This window comes from Schistocerca cancellata, chromosome 5 (genome assembly GCF_023864275.1).
Source record: "Schistocerca cancellata isolate TAMUIC-IGC-003103 chromosome 5, iqSchCanc2.1, whole genome shotgun sequence".
NCBI classification, from domain to species: Eukaryota; Metazoa; Arthropoda; class Insecta; order Orthoptera; family Acrididae; genus Schistocerca; species Schistocerca cancellata.
In genome coordinates, this window is record NC_064630.1 from 826,289,966 (window position 1) to 826,311,144 (window position 21,179).

The 21,179-nt window shown below is 40.1% G+C and overlaps 1 protein-coding gene across 2 annotated transcripts in view; it reads right to left on the minus strand.

The window, feature by feature from the left end:
- Positions 1–21,179, minus strand: part of LOC126187472 (peroxisomal acyl-coenzyme A oxidase 3-like) — a 315,427-nt gene that overhangs the window by 34,212 nt on the left and 260,036 nt on the right. For both annotated transcript variants that reach the window (XM_049928570.1, XM_049928571.1), the window contains exon 12: positions 15,079–15,214. In XM_049928570.1, coding sequence (XP_049784527.1) covers positions 15,079–15,214 — 136 coding nt within the window. The remainder of the gene's footprint in view (positions 1–15,078; positions 15,215–21,179) is intronic.

Sequence of the window (21,179 nt, forward strand, 5' to 3'; positions counted from 1 at the left end):
GCGAGAATAGCACCTGTGTATGTAGTCCGGCAGAGCTGTCTTGCTGCCACTTCTTTTTGGCAGCCTTTTCTGTACATTCCTTTCCTTACTGAGTCTGTGGAGGACCTTCTTATTTCTCATCTTACCAGTCCACCAAATTTTCAACATCTTCTACAAGACAACATCTTGTATTCTGTTCTTTTCTGAGTTTGCCAGTCAGTGATTGATTTCCGTATGCTGCTGTGCTCCAGATGTACATTCTCAGAAATTTCTTCCAAAATGTAAAAGTGATGTTTGGTACTAGTAGACATATTTTGACCAGGAGCGTTCTCTTTGCCTGTGCTACTCTGCTTTTGATGTCTGCCCTGCTTTGTCTGTCATATGTGTTATTTTACTTCTGAGGCAGCAGAACGGCTTCATTTCATCTGCTTCGTGGTCATCAAATTTGATGTTAAGTTTATCATTAGTCCCATTTCTGCTACTCCTCATTACTTTTGGCTTTCTTCAGTTTACTCTCAATCCATATTCTGTACTCATTATACTCGTTAGACTATTCCATTTAACAGTAAAACCAAGAATGAACTGTTAGTTTAAAAAAGGATGTAAGAAAGGAAGGCAGCCTTTTGCCTTTACTGACCATTCTATATATTAAAAAAGCAATGACAGATATAAAAGGAAGTTTCACGAGAGCAATATTAACATTCAGGATGAAAGGATATCAATGGTAAGTTTTGCTCAAGACAATGCTATCCTCAGTGAAAGTGAAGAAGAATTACAGGACATGTACAGATTCAATAGTAGCGTGGAAAGATTTCTAATCTGGTGATTTCATTCTTGGTCTTTCAGTCTAATTGTTCTCTCTTAGTTTTTGCACATATTGCATATTAACCACCTTGCCCTATAGCCAACACCTATCTACAATTTCATACATTTTTACCCATTTTACATTGTCAAACGCTTTTTCTCGGTTGACAAATGTATAAAAAGTCTTGATTTTTCTTAAGTCTTGCTTTTATTAAAAGAACATCATCAGAACTTCCTCACATGTGCTTTGACTTTCCTTAAGCCTCTCTGATGGTCATGTAACAGATCAATTATCTTTTCCATTCATCAGTATATCATTCTTGTCAACAACTTACAAGCATGAGCTCTTAAGCCGATTGTACAATAGTTTTCATATTAATCTGTCCTTACTGACTGAGGAATTGTTCAGATGATATTCTTCCAAAAGGCTCATTGTATATCTCCAGTCTTATATACTGTAAACACTAATTTAAATAGTAGTTTGGATACCAAGTCCCTCAATGATTTTAGCTGTTCGAAAGGAATGTTAATCAAACAATGGAAAATCCAGAATGGAATGTAACAATATTATGAACAGAAAATTGCTACTCACCGTACAGTGGAGATGCTGAGTCACAGATAGGCACAACAAAAAGACAGTCACAAATAATCTTACAGCCAGCAAAGTCTTCATTGAAAATAGATGACAGACACACATGCACTGTGGCTTCAGTTGTCAGAGACTGCAGTCATGTGTGTGAGTTGCATTTGCATGTGTGCATGTGTGTGTGTGTGTGTGTGTGTGTGTGTGTGTGTATGTGTGTGTGTGAGAGAGAGAGAGAAAGAGAGAGAGAGAGAGTGAGAGAGAGAGAGAGAGAGAGAGAGAGAAAGAAAGAGAGAGTTTCACCTGTCCACTCTTTCCTTTGCATTGAACATTAGAATTCCTCTTGCACTCTTAATGTGGACATCCCTGCTTTTAATTTCATCAAAGTTGGTTTGAATTTTCTCTGTGGTGAATCTGTTTTTCCAACAATGATAGTTTTTTTAAATTTCAATAAAGTATTGTGTTTCTGTCATGCATCAATCAATTTATTTCTTTGCCAAGATTTCTTTGTATTTATCTTCATTGTATCTACATTTCTCTGCCCTACTTCTCTCACTGCCTTTTTGTCAGTTTTTCCATTTTTCTTCGATTGAACTGTCTAGTGTGGTATTCAGTATCACAGTACCTACCACTTTACACAACTTAACACATATATAATCATTCCTCAGTAGTGACATATCCACTTCTTTCCACACTGATTCTCCTAGACAATTCTCTTAAACTTCAGCCTACTCTTCATCATTACTAAATTGTAATCTGAATCTATGCCCATTCCTCAGAACTCCTTGTAATCCTGTATCTACTTCACTATGATATAATCCAGCTGGACTTATCTGATGTCCCCAGGCCTTTTCTACACAGAATATTCATTATTACTAGCTGAAATTTATTGCACAACTTAAATTAGTCTTTCTCCAACCCATTCCTTCTATCAAGTCCATATTCTCCTGTAATTCTTTCTTATTTGCCTTTCCACACTACTGTTCCAATCCCCCTCAATTATTAGATTTTCATCTCCCTTTACGTATAGAATTATCTGTTCAATATCCTCATATACTTCCTCTGTCTCTTCATCTTCTACTTGTGACGTTGGGGCTGTATATCTGACCTATAGTTGCTGGTGATATTTTACTTTTGATTCTGATGAGAACAACCCTATCACTGAACTGTTTACAGTAAGACATTTTCTGCCATACCTTCCTCTTCACAACAAATCCTATTCCCATTATACCAGTTTCTGCTGCTGTTGCTATTACCCTACATTAATTTGATCAAAATTCCTTATCTTCTTTCTGTTTTACCTCATGGACACTCATTATATATAGATTGAGCTATTTACTATCCCCTTTTCTAGGTTCCCCAGCACATTCAGGCTTTGAATATTTTGCACACCAGCATATGTCTGTAACATGTGAAGGAATTTCTGCCAAAATTGGCACACATATAACTTGCTATCTGGAAAAATTACTGTGACCGTAAGGGGTCAGGGGACAATAGGTGTGACATAAAAGCATTACTGAGTGACACCTGTAGAAATTTTAATCAAGTTTGGTATGTACATGACTCATTACTTCTCTAAAAATAATGCGGGATTAAGGTATTATACAGGGTGGTCCATTGATAGTGACTGGGCCAAATATCTCACGAAATAAGCATAAAACGAAAAAACTACAATGAACGAAACTTGTCTACCTTGATGGGGCAAACCAGATGGCGCTATGGTTGGCCCGCTAGATGGTGCTGCCATAGGTCAAATGGATATCAACTGCATTTTATTAAATAGGAACCCCCATTTTTTTATTACATGTTCGTGTAGTACGTAAAGAAATATGAACATTTTAGTTGGACCGCTTTTTTCGCTTTGTGATAGATGGTGCTGTAATAGTCACAAACGTATAAGTACGTGTTACCTGTGTTAAAATGGACCATTTACCAATTGTGGAAAAGAGCGATATCATGTTGATGTATGGCTATTGTTATCAAAATGCCCAACGGGAGTGTGCTATGTGTGCTGCTCGGTATCCTGGACGACATCATCCAAGTGTCTGGACTGTTCGCCAGATAGTTACACTATTTAAGGAAACAGGAAGTGTTCAGCCACATGTGAAACATCAACCACAACCTGCAACAAATGATGATGCCCAAGTAGTTGTTTTAGCTACTGTCACAGCTAAGTCGCACATCAGTATCAGACAAAATGTGTGAGAATCGGGAATCTCAAAAATGTTGGTGTTGAGAATGCTACATCAACATCGATTGCATCCGTACCATACTTCTATGCACCAGGAATTGCACGGCGACAACTTTGAACGTCGTGCACAGTTCTGCCGCTGGGCTCAAGAGAAACTATGAGACGATGACAGATTTTTTGCACGCGTTCTATTTAGCGACGAAGCGTCATTCACCAACAGCAGTAACGTAAACCAGCATAATATGCACTATTGGGCAACGGAAAATCTATGATGGCTGCGACAAGTGGAACATCAGCGACCTTGGCGGGTTAATGTATGGTGCGGCATTATGGGAGGAAGGACAATTGGCCCCCATTTTATCCATGGCAATCTAATTGGTGCAATGTATGCTGATTTCCTATGTAATGTTCTACTGGTGTTAGTACAAGATGTTTCACTGCATGACAGAATGGGATCTGACATCCCCAGATTTCTTTCTGTGGGGAAAGTTGAACGATATTTGCTGTTGTGATCCACCGACAACACCTGACAACATGCGTCAGTGCATTGTCTATGCATGTGTGAACATTACAGAAGGTGAACTACTCACTGTTAAGAGGAATGTCATTACACGTATTGCCAAATGCATTGAGGTTGATGGACATCATTTTGAGCATTTATTGCATTAATGGGGTATTTACAGGTAATCACGCTGTAACAGCATGCATTCTCAGAAATCATAAGTTCACAAAGGTACATATATCACATTGTAACAACTGAAATAAAATGTTCAAATGTAACTACGATCTGTATTTTAATTTAAAAAACCTACATGTTACCAACTGTTCATCTAAAATTGTGAGCCATATGTTTGTGACTATTACAGCGCCATCACAAAGCGAAAAATGTGGTCCAACTAAAACATTCATATTTCTTTACGTACTACACAAATATGTAATAAAAAGTGGGCGTTCCTGTTTAAAAAAAAACACAGTTGATATCCGTTTGACCTATTGCAGCACCATCTAGCGGGTCAACCATAGCGCCATCTGGTTTCCCCCTTCAAGCTAGACAAGTTTCATTCTTTGTAGTTTTTTCATTTGACACTGATTTTGTGAGATATTTGGCCTGGTCACTATCAATGGACCACCCTGTATATTATATGGAAGGTATTATATATTATATGCACATTTTATAAGCATGATGTGGTTTTAACTGTACAAGTACCATAACACTGAACCTCTAGATCTCTGTAACAGATAATTATATTGAAAAACTATCAAGGTCCCCTGAGAACATCGTCTTTAGAATATATGATAAAAATTTTGATGATTTACCATGAGTATATACAGAAGCATCCATCTCTGCAATTGGTACAAAAAATAACATTTTTTTCTGGTGTATCTTGATAACATGTACAGATTTTTGCAAACGAAAAAATGTCTTAGATGAATGTACATTTGAAATTTGAGCCATTAGCTATTGTTAGTTATTGAGGTAACTGCGGCCCATGGCGCACATTGGCTAAAAACTGCTTTAACATTGTTTTCAGCAAAAAGCTTTAAACTACCCAGGGAATATCATCTTAAGAACATAAGGTAAAAATTTTGACCCTCTGCCATGAATAGAAATTATAGAAATAGCAATCCCCAAAATTGGTACTTTTCACTCACAAAAAACATGGTTTTTGGGATTTCCTCAGGAACAACCCATGAACAAATGTGCTTTTATAAGCTACCTAAGGTTCACCCTAGACCACACCTAATACAAAAGAACCAATTGATTAGCTTGGGCTGGAGGAAGTGCACAATGTTTACAGTTTGACCCTTTATTGTACAATAGTAACAATACACCCATTCTTCTGATAGGTGCACAAATGGTCAATAGGTTAAGGGCTATCTAAAACACTTCACCCCTCAACTCTGTGATCAGCACACCCTGAGATATGACCCACTAAAAATGGCATTTTGCATGCAGCTTTTGGAATATATTGGTACCATGCATGGATCGATACACCACTGAGGAAGAAAAGGCTAGCCAGTTTATTAGAACAATCATAAACATGGTAAAAGGACAGAAAACTCACTGTGTTGAGTAGCTGTTGGATGCATAAATAACTGATTATATGATGGAGATACTGTTTCCCTCTCAGTAGAGGCTCTGCAAATGTAAAAGTGGGCACAGTTGGTCGGAGAGAGGCAAAAAACTTTTTTCTGGGGTAACAATAATGATTTCCCTAGATAATCTCCCAAAATTCCTCTGTACCTGGTCAACTTCTTCACAAGATTCCTAAATCCTTCCTGGAAGAAGGCTTGTGGTGTTGTGCACTTTCTCTTTTCGCAGTGTCATTACCTAATGGAAGCACAAATTCACACATGTGGTCTTTCTCTAGATCAAACCGGCAAAACTCACTTGTAGTCGGGCCTGGATTGTGTGAAGGAAGCTCCAGCAGTGCCAACTTGAGATTCTGAATGTACTAGGTTCTTTTCTCATCTGTATGAAAGTGGGAATTTTCCTGAAAGAAAATCGTATTTTTTAAAATCTCTTTACTCTACATCTCTATTTTGAGTTTCAGATCTCACAGTTGCTGAAACTATTATGATTTGAGCTTTAGGCCTTTAAAGAATTGGCAGTTGACTGCTCGTATTCCAGCATGCTATACACTTTCTTGCAGATGGTCAACTTTAAAACTTTTTTTGCTGAAGATGAAGATGGGTGGCTGTTTTCACTCCATGCTGTGCAACTTGCTCTCTGGTTATGTACTCACACCTCAGCAACTGTTGCTATATAATTGAGCAATTCTTCACAATCTCTATGTTAGTGTAGGAATTCATGTGTTGTTGTTCTTGTGGTCTTCAGTCCTGAGACTGGTTTGATGCAGCCCTCCATGCTACTCTATCCTGTGCAAGCTTCTTCATCTCCCAGTATGTACTGCAGCCTACATTCCTCTGAATCTGCTTAGTGTATTCATCTCTTGGTCTCCCTCTACGATTTTTACACTCCACGCTGCCCTCCAGTACTAAATTGGTGATCCCTTGATGCCTCAGAACATGTCCTACCAACCGATCCCTTCTTCTGGTCAAGTTGTGCCACAAACTCCTCTTTTCCCCAATTCTATTCAATACCTCCTCATTAATTACGTGATCTACCCACCTAATCTTCAGCATTCTTCTGTAGCACCACATTTCAAAAGCTTCTGTTCTCTTCTTGTCTAAACTATGTATCGTCCATGTTTCACTTCCATACATGGCTACACTCCATACAAATACTTTCAGAAACGACTTCCTGACACTTAAATCTATACTCGATGCCAACAAATTTCTCTTCTTCAGAAACACTTTCCTTGCCATTGCCAGTCTACATTTTATATCATCTCTACTTTGACCATCATCAGTTATTTTCCTTCTCAAATAGCAAAACTCCTTTACTACTTTAAGTGTCTCATTTCCTAATCTAATTCCCTCAGCATCACCTGACTTAATTCGACTACATTCCATTATCCTTGTTTTGTTTTTGTTGATGTTCATCTTATACCCTCCTTTCAAGACACTGTCCATTCCGTTCAACTGCTCTTACAAGTCCTTTGCTGTCTCTGACAGAATTACAATGTCATCGGCGAACCTAAAAGTTTTTATTTCTTCTCCATGGATTTTAATACCTACTCCACACTTTTCTTTTGTTTCTTTTGCTGCTTGCTCAATATACAGATTCAACAGCATCGGGGAGAGGCTACAACCCTGTCTTACTCCCTTCCCAGCCACTGCTTCCCTTTCATGTCCCTCGACTCTTATAACTGCCATCTGGTTTCTGTACAAATTGTAAATAGCCTTTCATTCCCTGTAGTTTACCCCTGCCACCTTCAGAATTTGAAAGAGAGTATTCCAGTCAACATTGTCAAAAGCTTTCTCTAAGTCTACAAATGCTAGAAATGTAGGTTTGCCTTTCCTTAATCTTTCTTCTAAGATAAGTCATAGGGTCATTATTGCCTCACATGTTCCAACATTTCTACGGAATACACACTGATCCTCCCCGAGGTCGGCTTCTACCAGTTTTTCCATTTGTCTGTAAAGAATTCGTGTTAGTATTTTGCAGCTGTGACTTATTAAACTGATAGTTTGGTAATTTTCACATCTGCCAACACCTGCTTTCTATGGGATTGGAGTTATTAAATTCTTCTTGAAGTCTGAGGGAATTTTGCCTGTCTTATACATCTTGCTCACCAGATGGTAGAGTTTTGTCAGGACTGGCTCTCCCAAGGCTGTCAGTAGTTCTAAGGGAATGTTGTCTACTCCCGTGGCCTTGTTTCGACTTGAGTCTTTCAGTGCTCTGTCAAACTCATCACGCAGTATGATATCTCCCACTTCATCTTCATCTGCCTCTTCTTCAATTTCCATAATATTGTCCTCAAGAACATCGCCCCTGTATAGACTCTCTATATACTCCTTCCACCTTTCTCCTTTCCCTTCTTTGCTTAGAACTGGGTTTCCATCAGAGCTCTTGATATTAATGAAAGTGGTTCTCTTTTCTCCAAAGGTCTCTTTAATTTTCCTGTTGGCAGTATCTATCTTACCCCTCGTGAGATAAGCCTCTACATCCTCACATTTGTCCTCTAGCCATCCCTGCTTAGCCATTTTGCACTTCATGTCACTCTCATTTCTTAGATGTTTGTATTCCTTTTTGCGTACTTCACTTACTGCATTTTTGTATTTTCTCCTTTCTTTTATCTCATCATACATTTCATCAATTTCTTCATCATCTGCAGAGCTAGTTGGCATATAAACTTGTACTATTGTAGTAGGCGTGGGTTTCATGTCTATCTTGGCCACAATGCATTCACTGAGCTGTTTGTAGTAGCTTACCCACACTCCTACTTTTTTATTCATTATTAAACCTACTCCTGCATTACCCTTATTTGATTTAGTATTTATAACCGTGCATTCACCTGACCAAAAGTCTTGTTCCTCCTGTCACCGAACTTCACTAATTCCCACTATATCTTACTTTAACCTATCCATTTCCCTTTTTAAATTTTCTAACCTACCTGCCTGATTAAGGGATCTGACATTCCACGCTCCGATCCGTAGAACGCCAGTATTCTTTCTCCTGATAACGACGTCCTCTTGAGTAGTCCCTGCCCGGAGATCCGAATGGGGGACTATTTTACCTCCAGAATATTTTACCCAAGTCATTTAATCATACAGTAAAGCTGCATGCCCTCGGAAAGAATTACGGCTGTAGTTTCCCCTTGCTTTCAGCCATTTGCAGTACCAGCACAGCAAGGCCGTTTTGGTTAGTGTTACAAGGCCTGGTCAGTCAATCATCCAGACTGTTGCCCCTGCAACTACTGAAAAGGCTGCTGCCCCTCTTCAGGAACCACATGTTTGTCTGGCCTCTCAACAGATACTCCTCCATTGTGGTTGCACCTATGGTATGGCTATCTGTATCATTGAGGCACGCAAGCCTCCCCACCAACGGCAAGGTCCATGGTTCATGGGGGGGGATTTTCATGCATGACTGCAAATTCTGAACTGTGGCTGATGTGCATCTCATGTCAGTGTTGCCATGACAGTGATCATGAATCATCTTCTCAGCTGTTTCAGTGCCCCTGTCCACTTTCGAAACAGTTGGTCCACCTAAATGCTTTTATTGCAGACAGATATTTGTCAATCTTATCTACCCATAAACTTTTCATTGTCTAAGACAGCTACAACCATATTTTAGTTCATTCTGTGAATAGTATCCACAGCTTTAGCCCCTCCAGAATACACAAAACGAAACACACTCCCCCTCCCTCCCTTGTTCTCTCTCCCTCCCCCCCCTCCTCCCCACCACAAAAAAATCTCTTTCGTGGCACATATGGACAATAGAGCACTCATGAAAAAATGCTCTAAAATAACTACAAGTACAATTATTCACTGAATAACAAATCTAATAATCAAGAATGAGGTAAAGCTATGTCATTGTTGAATCAGTGCTGTCATCCCATGGAGCAGAAAAAAAAATTTCTTTACTTATTGACTTGTTTTCATTTTCCCATTTTTTGCATCCATCTGGTGTTCAGATAATGTCTGTAACCAAGGAAACCTATATACATATCTGTAAAAATAAAGAAGAATTCTGTGAATCTGTACTGTGTTTAAAGCCCCTGCCAGTCACACAAACATAACCATGCATTCAGTAGTAGAGAAAACATTACATTTACCTTCCTGAAGACCAACTTGGTTTCAGGCAAGGAAGAATGAGGGAGTGGGGTACTGCTGGTGTCCACTTCGATAGCTGACACCCATTACATACCAAGAAGTCCCTTCCGCACAGCCTAGAACACCGGTGGTCGTCGCATCTGCTGTGGCAAGTAGCCATTGTCGAAATATACCGAGGGTCTCATTGAAGCCTTCACTGACTGTAATTATACTCCCAGCCTTGTACAAAAACAAATCTCCCGAGCCTTATTTTTCAGGTCTCCCACCGCCTCCCAAACTCCCACCATCCAGCCACAGAGGAGCATTCCCCTCGTAACTCAGTACCACCCAGGACTGGAGCAACTGAATAACAATTTCTGCCAGGGTTTTGATAACCTCCCATCATGCCACAGTGGTATTCCACCGTCCACTGAACCTACATAATATACTTGTCCATCCTTATGCAATCCCTGCTACTGATCAATTACCTCATGGCTCATACCCCTATAACAGACCTAGATGCAAGACCTGTTCCATACATCCTCCCACCACCACCCGGTCCAGTCCAGACACTAACATCACCTGTCCCATCAAAGGCAGGGCTACCTGTGAAACCAGTCACATGGTCTACAAGCTAAGATGCAACCACTGTGCTGCATTCTATATAGGCATGACAACCAACAAGCTGTCTGTCCACATGAATGGCCACTGACAAACTGTGGCCAAGAAACAAGTGGACCACCCTGTTGCTGAGCACAAGGCCACCCATGACATCCTTCATTTCAATGACTGCTTCACAGCCTGTGCCATATGGATCCTTCCCACCAACACCAGGTTTTCTGAATTGTGCAGGTGGGAAGTTTGCCTGCAATATCTCCTATGTTCCCATAACTCTCCTGCCCTTAACCTTCATTAGTCACTATCCTCACCCATCCAGCCCCTTCCCTGTTCCCATTCCAGCACTACACAGCCATCATTCCACCACCACACCCAGTCTTTTTATTTCTGTCCTTTTCCGCTCTTTCCTCCCTCCCCTCCCCACCTCTCCCCAGCCTACTGTCAAACCTGCAGCACTTCACTGTCTGCCACCCCCACCATACTATCCCTCCCCCTCCCCACCCCAGCCACCTCCTTATCCACACCCAGTCACCACTCCCATCATGCACTGATATTGCTGCCCGCAGTGTGGTTTCAGTTGCCTGAGACTGAGTCGAGTTTGTGAGTTGCATTTGCATGAGAGCGTGTGTGTGTGTGTGTGCATGTGTGTGTATTGTTGTAAAGGCCAATGGCTGAAAGCTTTAATTGTAAAAGTCTTTTTGTTGTGCCTGTCTGCTACTCAGGGTCTCTGCTCTGTGGTGAGTAACAACTTTCCTTCTCAAAATATTGTAACATTCCATACTGGATTTTCCATTGTTTAATACATTAAATGTGTGTGTGAATTTCCAGTTGAATGTTATCCTGACTATATTTTGATTAACTGTTACATGTTACTACAGATTTCATTAGGCTTCACTGATGCTATGTGCAGAGCATTTCTGAAGAAGAAGACTATGAGAGAAGGTGAAGAAAAAAGAAAAAGTGAAGACAGAGAATATAGGAAGCAGAAAAGTTAGGCTGACGGGATAAAAGTAGGAAAGGGGATTCGAAGTGGGATTGTGGTGATAAATATTCAACATTGGAATGAATTTTTTCCTTACAAATTTTTCAGATGGACAATCACAGGGGAACATAAATATATGTCTAGAATGGCAAAATACACCGAAGAGAATTATTTTTCACATGAAAAATGACATTAATTAGATAAAAATGTTAAGAATTTTTTGGAAAGACGAAAAATATTTACAAGTAAATGCAATAACCTAGCAAACAGGAGAGTTATTGAGTTGCCAAAAGGCATGTAAACAAGAGTAAAAACTGCACAGACCTCTATGGCTACAATGTGCTGATGGCTAAATACACTATGCCAGAACTGCAGTTCAACCAGAATGTAGGATTGTCAGATGGAGTGGTTGAGGGTGAAAAGTTGGGGGGCTGACAGTTAGGAGGTTGGCAGCAGGTCCACAGAATAGGATTGTAGGAGGGGAAGGTAGCAGTCTCACAAGATATGAGAGCAGCACAGGGACTGGCACCAGTGTGTTCACAATGCTACGGAGGAGGGCATTAGAAGAGGAGACAGAACAGAGGAAGGGGAGACTGCACAGAAGAGATAGTGGGTCAGGGGTCAAATGGGCCCTACCCCACCAGAAATTTTGGGATATAATTTTCTTCTGTGTTTTTTTTCCCCGTATTATATCAAACAGTTTGAGTATGACATGTCTTTGATGTAGTTCAAGTGACACACACCAGAGTTAATCGGGCCCAGTTTTGACTGCTCCGTTGCAGAGACATGATGTTACTCTGAGCTGTCAGTAGTCAGGTCATTTGACCAGCATCAGGTGGCCCATACTCCCTCCATATCCTCTGCTCATAAAACTGCAGTCACAGTGATATGACCAAGCAGTTTCCCTTTCTTCACTTCGCCTAGCATAGTGTAGGGCCAGCTCGGGCAGGCACCTACTCAGACCAGCTCGTGCATACCCACTTTTCCCCATGCCCCCAGTGAACCCTGCTGCCTCTCTTCTCTGCTTGCCCTCCTGCCCGTCTGTACAGTGTTTGGGGACAGGTGACTAGGGCCCTTGGCCGGAGCCATACTGAGGTGATCCTGCACTCCTTGTAGAACAAAAACTTCTTTTCTGCAATTTTTTCTATGCAGATATAAGATATTTTGTCATTTTTAAACTAGGTTTAACAAAAATAAAGCAGCATTGAAGAATATTACTTAAATAAGTTACATAGATGAAAAAAATTGTACCCAACAAATTAAATGCATGTCTAGTAAACAATCTACAAATTGTATAGACTTGCTAAAAGAATTGAAAGTAAAACAATATCTGTGTCTTATTGTTTGTGGCAGCATTGATTTAATCATGATGTGTAATAAAGAACAGATTTTATTTGCTCCTATTCAATTACGAACAGTGTCTGAATCATTAATTGGAAATAAAGGATAAAAGTCTGTATTTGTGTGTTGACATCACACTCCTTTCCAAAAATTGTGCTCTTATTATAATTTTACTTTCAGTGTCCTTGTATCGAGCACAGCAAACTAATTGATAATGTCACTGAAGCCAAATTTAGTAGCTGTGTCACATTCCATCAACAAGATAGCTGAATTTGGATACCAAACTCTCACTGAATGCTTTCCTGGCAGGAAATTAAAGTGAGATGAAAGGATGTGTTAAATGTTTTCCCATTTCAATTATTATTCTATAAAATATTTTGAAGCAGTCTAGCTTAAACAGTTTCACTCCAGTTCTCAGTTGGCTGAAACCTGCAAAAATAGGAAGCCTTCTGTTAAATAGCATATCATTTGGTACAACATCCAGTGGCCAGTCTTTGAGTCCTACAATACTGTAGCGTAGTAGCAACAAAAACTCCAATCTTGAAATCAGCTAGCTGTGTAGGCAGCAGCTGTACGAATTACATGCACTCTTGACACTTAACTGAAGTGACATATGTTCAATCGTGTCCCCCCACCGCTACTGCCATTCATCAACAGGAAATGTTGCAAACAGCAAACAGACCCATCTCTTGGCATTGTGCCATATTCTGAAACAGTCTCATTGAAACTCTGTATTTTAAAATGAATAAAGTAGATTATTTGCTAAAAACGCCCTTTAATTTATTAAATATAGAAGAGAAGCTAGAAATCAAGCGGTTAGGTACACAAAAACCAACTACAATATTATACAAACAGAACAAAAAGTAGTTGAGTTCACTAGTTCACTTCTGTATGTACTTTATTATTATCTACAGTACTACTTGGATTAGGTCTATTTTTATAAGTGTATAATTATCATATTTACCACTTTTCTAGTGTTTTTTAAGCAGTAAGACATAAATGAAGGTTATATAACAATCAATTCAGAGCAGTTCCATTATAAAGTTCATTGACTTTCTTCTGGACCCCATGAATGAAAATGAGCTCAGACTGCCACTAAAATGGGTACAAGATGAATGAGGTTAGGGTCACAGGGCAGAAGTGTAGCGGCTCATATCTAATCTCTGTACATCCGCTATCCAATAGTTCATGGGAAGATATCCATTATTATATGTTTCTGTTGTAGAAATTGGCACTTGTATTTGTAGGACTTTTTATTTTTGGCTGATTTTGGTGTAACATTACACCATCTCCCGGCCCATTTACGATATCAGGTGATTGTGTGGATATTCCATAGTATATCTTGTAGAAGGTATGAAAATTTGAAATCCCCTGTGATGAACTACTTTCCCTCTTATTGTGTGAATGGCACTGATAGCCTACATAAACTACACTGGCCGTGGAAATTAGCTCTCAAAGTTTACTCCTGTCTTTGTACTTAAGATAAGTTGGTGTCAGGAGAGAAAGGGGTGGGGGCAGTTGTATCTTATACACAGTCTAAGATACATCTTCAATCATTAGAACATGTGCAGCTAAAATTAATAGATGTGCTATTAAGCATTTTACTGTATACTGTGTTTTTTATGATGTAACAATCATCTGTTACCACTGTATTGACATGCACAAGTGCACAAGAAAAAATGGGGTCAAATGGATCTAAGCACTATAGGACTTAACATCTGAGGTCATCAGTCCCCTAGACTTAGAACTACTTAAACCTAACTAACCTAAGGACATCACACACATCCGTGCCCGAGGCAGGATTCGAACCTGCGACCGTAGCAGCAGCGAAGTTCCGGACTGAAGCGCCTAGAACCGCTCGGTCACAGTGGCTGGCTAGTGCATGAGATGCTTCTTGATTTTAAATGTTTTATGTATGACAAATCTTTATACTATGTGCTACATTTTATCTACAAGACAACTTGGTATGAGGCCCAACTCAAAATGAACACATTTTATAACATAAATGTTTGAAAACCTTAAGTTGACAACAAAGTCTGTCAAAACTGGTTGTTTGTACATAAAACGATGGAACTTCCAGGATGGATTGTCATTATTTGTAAATACAGAAATATTTATTCCATCTTGTATTTGGAAAAAAAATTTACCAAATAAAATGGACCATTCCTTCTAATTTCTCAGCATGAGAAAATTCAAACAAAACAGCTTGCCAGAAGAACACATATATAAAAGAAATGTAGATGCTAAGACTACAGAAAGTACTTTTCTGATAAGTGTTAAGTCTATCCAAATGTGAAGCTATAAAAAAACTGATAATAAGAAATAATTTTATATCAGTTACATCTCAAAAGTCAAAATGCAATTGATATTTCACAGAATCTGGATTCAAAAAGCTTCCAAAAAAGTTGTTAAGGTCCATACCTTTATAAAGTGATGCTAAATGTCTCTCTAGGCTCCAAGATCCAAACAAGGAACAGAGTTTCATCAATACCTCCTTAACTGGTGCATCTATGTCTTTTGATGAAGCGTATTTCCAAAAGTTCGAAAGCATAAAATGCTGGAAAATAAAGATGATGTATGCAGCATTAAACATTACAAAACAGTGTGAATATTATTTTAGTAACACACCACACTGATAAATGCCATTACCTGTAAAGATGAAAAAGTAAAAATGTAGGCTAGCTAGCTTATTTTCCATGTAATTGTTACACCAGTATTTTTACTCCATATTTGTCTCCCTTTTTTTTTTATCACCTGGACCCACATTGCGTTTTGACAAATATTTTAACAATTTTTATGAAAAAATATTGAATTTCAATTGGTAGATATAATACAAAAAGAACGATTATGAAACAAAAGAAAATATTTAAGGCTATTAAGAAAGCACATGCACCTGGAAAATCTGCATAATGATGAAGAGAATTCAACTGACGAGTGGAAAGATGTTCATAGGAGGGAGAAGAAAGGCTAACGAAAAGAATTGTTACCATGAAGTAGTGGCATAAATTAACAAATATGTTTTCCAAAGAGCAGTGATACGAAATGTAGAAAGAAGAATGTAGAACTTGTTATAGGACAAAAGCCCAAACAGCCTATGGAAAACAGGTATGATTTAGAAGGCCAAAAGAGGTTTTAAAATGACCCAGGGATGAAAGAAATCAAACATAAGTAAACGTTTTGCCCTCTTGAAATGGCTGTAGAAGTTTTGATACCAATAGAACCACAATGGAAATATTGTGTCCATAAAGGTCAGTGAATAAGGTTTGGATTTCTGCTGTCACCTTCCATGCATACATCAGCAGACTCCGAGGTTATATTGCCATATTGCCACCAATACAGCTGTAAACACCTGGCTACCAGATTAGACTTACACTCCACACTCGACATTTGATCCATCTCCCTTGTTCCATGCCTTTCCTGTTTCTTCCTCTTGATGCATGCTTGTTTTTACATTTTCTGCAGTACAGACAGTGCCGTGAGAGAGGAGCTTCACACAGCAAAATCGCCTGACTGTTCTACAGTGAGCACAGATTGCTGCACGTTATGAAGTGTGGAATTCTATTGTTGTGGTGCAGGTATGGTGGTGTACTGTGAATGCTACAATTTGTCCGGAGACAGTAATGTAGAGTTAATGACCACAGGCTCAATAAAAGATTCAAGAAAAAGTGTTTGTCCATCCGCGTCTCAATGTGATGACAAAGTGGTGACTGTGCAGGAAATGTTTGTATGTAGCCCTTCAAAATCGACACACTACGGAGTACTTGAAAGTGGACTCATAAGGTACAAGATATGTCAGATCTTGTGTAAAGATCTGAATTATTGATCGTGGAAATCTCATCAAGTGCAACAGCTGATGCAGGAAGACTGAAGATTGTACTCTCAGTATCAAGTATGGGGAGGTTGAATTGGCACAAAGACTGGCCTAATTTGTTTCTTAACATCCTCTTGTGTGATGTGAGCATATTCCATATGGTTGGTTTTATCAGTCGACATAGTTGCCATCACTGGGATAGGATACCGCTGATATGGTGGAGAAGACACCTTCTCATTGAGAAGTGACTGTGTGGTATGGAATGATTGCCACAAATGTTGTCGGGATATTTAGACTACGCAGAATGCTACCTGCAAATGTTTGAAAATTGTGTTTGGCCCACAGTATCTGCATTATTTTTGTGTAGTGTGATGCACCACCTCACTTTGCAAATATCATGTTTGCATGGACAGTTGAGAAGTTTCCAGGTCGTCAGTTGGGAAGATGCAGATCCTGTGAGTGACATGTAAGAAGTCCAGACCTGACCCCACATGACTTCTTCTTATGTGGCTGGGCAAAATGTGAGGCATATCAGATGAAACCTGACTTACAGAAAGAGTGAATTCAGCATATTGTGAGCAATATCCCACAGACTTCCTCCAGAGGGAGCAGATTCTGTACCAGGTCTTTTGAGATGACGGGTCGACGTCACAGGCCTTGAATGATATTATCTCAGGTCTCACATCTCATGTGCTATCTCGTGTGGAAAAATTACATGCAGTCACTGATAAGTACCTGAAGGTGACATTTTTTTGACCTATTTCAGTCACACATTTCCTACAGAATACTGTTATCAGCCTCAAGATACTGACATAGTAAAGACATACATCTACACAGCATTGCTTTGTGTCAAAACCAACCTGATTGAGTTCGACGCCAGAGAGAATATACGCCCTTACAACACTAAAGGGAAATTGGACTTCAATCTACCAGGACATAGACTAACAAGGATTGCAAACTCTCACAAAATAACATGCATTATGACTGGTTACTAAAGTACCCATTTTATAAGGTAACAGAACTATTCAAAATACACATTATCAATATTAGTTTCAAGTAATCCTCTTTTGGTGTTACAGTTCTTCTTGTTATGTCCGTGTGTGCTACATAATGGGACGAGGAATTCTGCCTTATGCAAGACACCTTTTTTTCTGTTTTGTTTCACCCAGACATGTTTCAGAACATTTTGTGCTATCTTCAGTGGGTTATTTTTTTATTTTCTAATTTACATGATACTATCGATACCCACTGAAGATAGCACAAAATGTGCTGAAACATGTCTGGGTGAAACAAAATAGAAAAAGGGTATCTTGCAAAAGGCAGAATTCCTCTTCCCATTAGTTTCAAGAACAATAAATAATGGAGTTGAATCCATAGCAAGATTAAAAGGCAAGATGCAGCACAGCATAATCCAGAAATGGAAGAAACAAACCACTTAAGACTGACAATGAAAACACTATGTTGCCATGACTTACACTGATGTGCCAAAGCATTACAACCATTGGCCACAGGGAGACTGCACGCACCCTTGTGGCACTGTGGGCATATGACACAGTAAGGAAAATATATAAATGGAGCAGAAACAAATGAAGAATCATTTTAGCTAAGGTAAGAGCCACAAGGCAGAAATGCACTGACATAAGCAGATTTGAGAAATAGTCAGAATTCTTCTGCGCACGCAGTAATTATTCTAATCCTATCCTCATTCTCCCTATGTGAGTGATATTTAGGGGATTGTAATACATCCCTAGAGTTATCATATAAAGCTGGTTCTCGATGCTTTGTTAATAGACTTTCTCAGGATAATTTACATCTGTCCTCCAGTTTAATTCCTTCAATATCTCTGTAACATTCTCCCATGGATTAAACAGCATGTGACAATTTGTGCTGCCCTTGTTCAATTTACCATGTAAGTCCTATTTGGTAAGGGTGCCGCACATTTGAGTAACGTTCTAGAACCTGTCGCACGAGTGATTTTTAAGCAATCTCCTTTGTAGACCGATTGCATTACCCCAGCTTTCTACCAATAAACTGAAGTCTACCATCTGCTTTACCCATGGTGTGATCATTCCATTTCATATCACTACATAGTGTTACACCCAGGTATTTGTATTAGCTGGCTGATTCACACAGTGACTCATTACTATTATAGTCATAAGATATTACATTTTTTTCATATTATGAAGTGCAGTTTTACATTTACGTTTATGAACATTGAGAGCAAGTTGCCAATCTTTGCACCACTTTGAAATCTTATCAAGATCTGACTGCATATTTATGCTGCTTCTTTGATATAGTACTTCATCATAGATAAATGCATCATCTGCAAAAAGTCTGATGTTGCTATTAATATTATCTGCAAGCCCATTAAGATACAACATGAACATACAGGATGCCAACACATATCCCAGGGAGCACACTCGAAGTTACTTCTACGTTTGACAGTACTCCAGCCAAGATAACATGCTGCATCTTCCCTACCAAAATGTCCTCAATCCAGTCACAAATTTCTACATCTACATATATACTCTGCTAGGCACCAAGCGGTGTGTGGCAGAGGGCACAATTCACACCAAAGTCATATTCCCCCACCCCCCTCTGTTCCCCTCCCGGACTGCGCAAGGGAAAAACGACTGTCGGAATGCCTCAGTACAAGCTCTTATTTCCCTTATCTTTGAATGGCGATCACTGCGCGATTTGAAAGTTGGCGGTAATAAAATATGCTGTGGTGTCACCGCCAGACACCACACTTGCTAGGTGGTAGCTTTTAAATCGGCCGCGGTCTGCTAGTATACGACGGACCCGCGTGTCGCCACTGTCATTGATGGCAGACCGAGCGCCGCCACACGGCAGGTCTAGAGAGACGTACTAGCACTCGCCCCAGTTGTATTGCCGACTTAGCGAGCAATGGTTCACTGACAAATACGCTCTCATTTGCCGAGACGATAGTTAGCATAGCCTTCAGCTACGTCAATTGCTACGACCTAGCAAGGCGTCATTTATCCTTTGCTATGTATCTAATGATGCATGAACAATCAGACCGATGTATTCCAATTATGGAATAAAGTTAAGTATTACTTCACCTCCGTAATTTATTTGCTACATTAAATTACATTGACCTGTTCCAGACCTCACGCCATCCTGCGTGAGCTTAGCGTGCGTTTCGGCCTCCTGTAAATACAAGGTGTTGGCACTTCTGCCAACACATCATATTGGTGACGAGGATCAAAAAGGATCTTGTTCTTTATACTTGCTTTGCCCTAATTTACTTGTGTAACGGCTTCGCCACAATCTCCAGATGTACTGTCCGAATTTTATGGCTTGCAGAATCAGCAGACACAGGCCTTATTGGATGCCCTTGGACAGCTCGTCCAGGGTCAACGTGCAATGCAAAACGATGCGGCTGCCGCCGCTTCATCGCTACCCCAGCCACATCACGCAGTTGCACCACCGTTTCGTCCGTTCAAGGCGGAATCGGAAAGCTGGACGGAGTGGTCACGCCAATTTGGTTTCCTCTCGCCGCCTACAGAATTCAAGGTAACGAGCGGCAGCCTCATCTACTTTCTTGTGTAGGTGTATCCACCTACCGTGTGATAGTGAAATTATTTCCCCAACGCAACATAGCAACTCTGTCCTACGAAGAAATTTTGTCTGCATTGGATGCCTATTTCAAAGAATCAGTCAATGTAGTTGCAAAACGGTATACGTTCTTTTGTACAAAACGTACGGCCGGTCAAACTAATAGGGAGTGGGTTGCAACTTTGCAAGGCCTTATAAGGGATTGTGCTTTTGAGTGTGAATGTGGACTCCCTTATTCAGATACTATGGTGCGTGATGCAATTGCACAGAACGTTTCTGATGTTCATATAAGGGAACAGATTTTGAAACTAGTCAATCCCTCCCTTCAGCAAGTGATAGACATATTGGATAGGCAAGACACACTTGACTTTGCTCAGGAATCATTTGCAACTTCGCCAGCCATGTGTCACATTAACCGGCCCGCCGGGCGAGCTGCACGGAATGGTAAACAGCCCTCGCGCCCTTCCGCGCAGCCTCGTGTGCCGCGTACGCAAGCAAATGCAGTGATGAAATCATGCCCGCGGTGTGCTACTAGACATTCGCGTGAGAATTGCCTGTCACGCCAGGCTATCTGCTTTTTCTGTAATAAAAAAGGCCATGTTCAAAGTGTTTGCCAGAAAAAGCTCCGATCGGACACTCACAACCATTCCAGGCCCTTTGCTTTGCACCAGAATTGGAATCGAACCAAGAATACTCAGGCTCGTGAACTTTCGCCCATGGAAATTTATGTAGTTAATTCCACTCCGCCCAGTGCCACTCTCTCTAACAGTGACTGTGTTCATCCCACAAAAAGTGTGCGTCGACATCGACGGAAATCCCGTCAAGTCGCCAGTGCTTCTGTCCCAGAAACAGTTCACGTTGCACGCGACAGTCACTCTTGTCGTCAGCAGGACAATAAACTTTTTGTTGATTTGGACTTTAACGGCACAGTAATACCATTCCAGCTCGATACCAGAGCTGCAGTTTCACTAATCAATCACGACACGTACAAACAGCTGGTCAAACCTCCGTTGCGTGCTGCAAATGTTAAGCTAACAACATATTCAGGACAGCAGATCCCTGTGTTAGGACAGTGCAGCCTTCTTGCAACATACAAGGGACAAACAAAACTTCTGTCATTTTACGTCCTTCG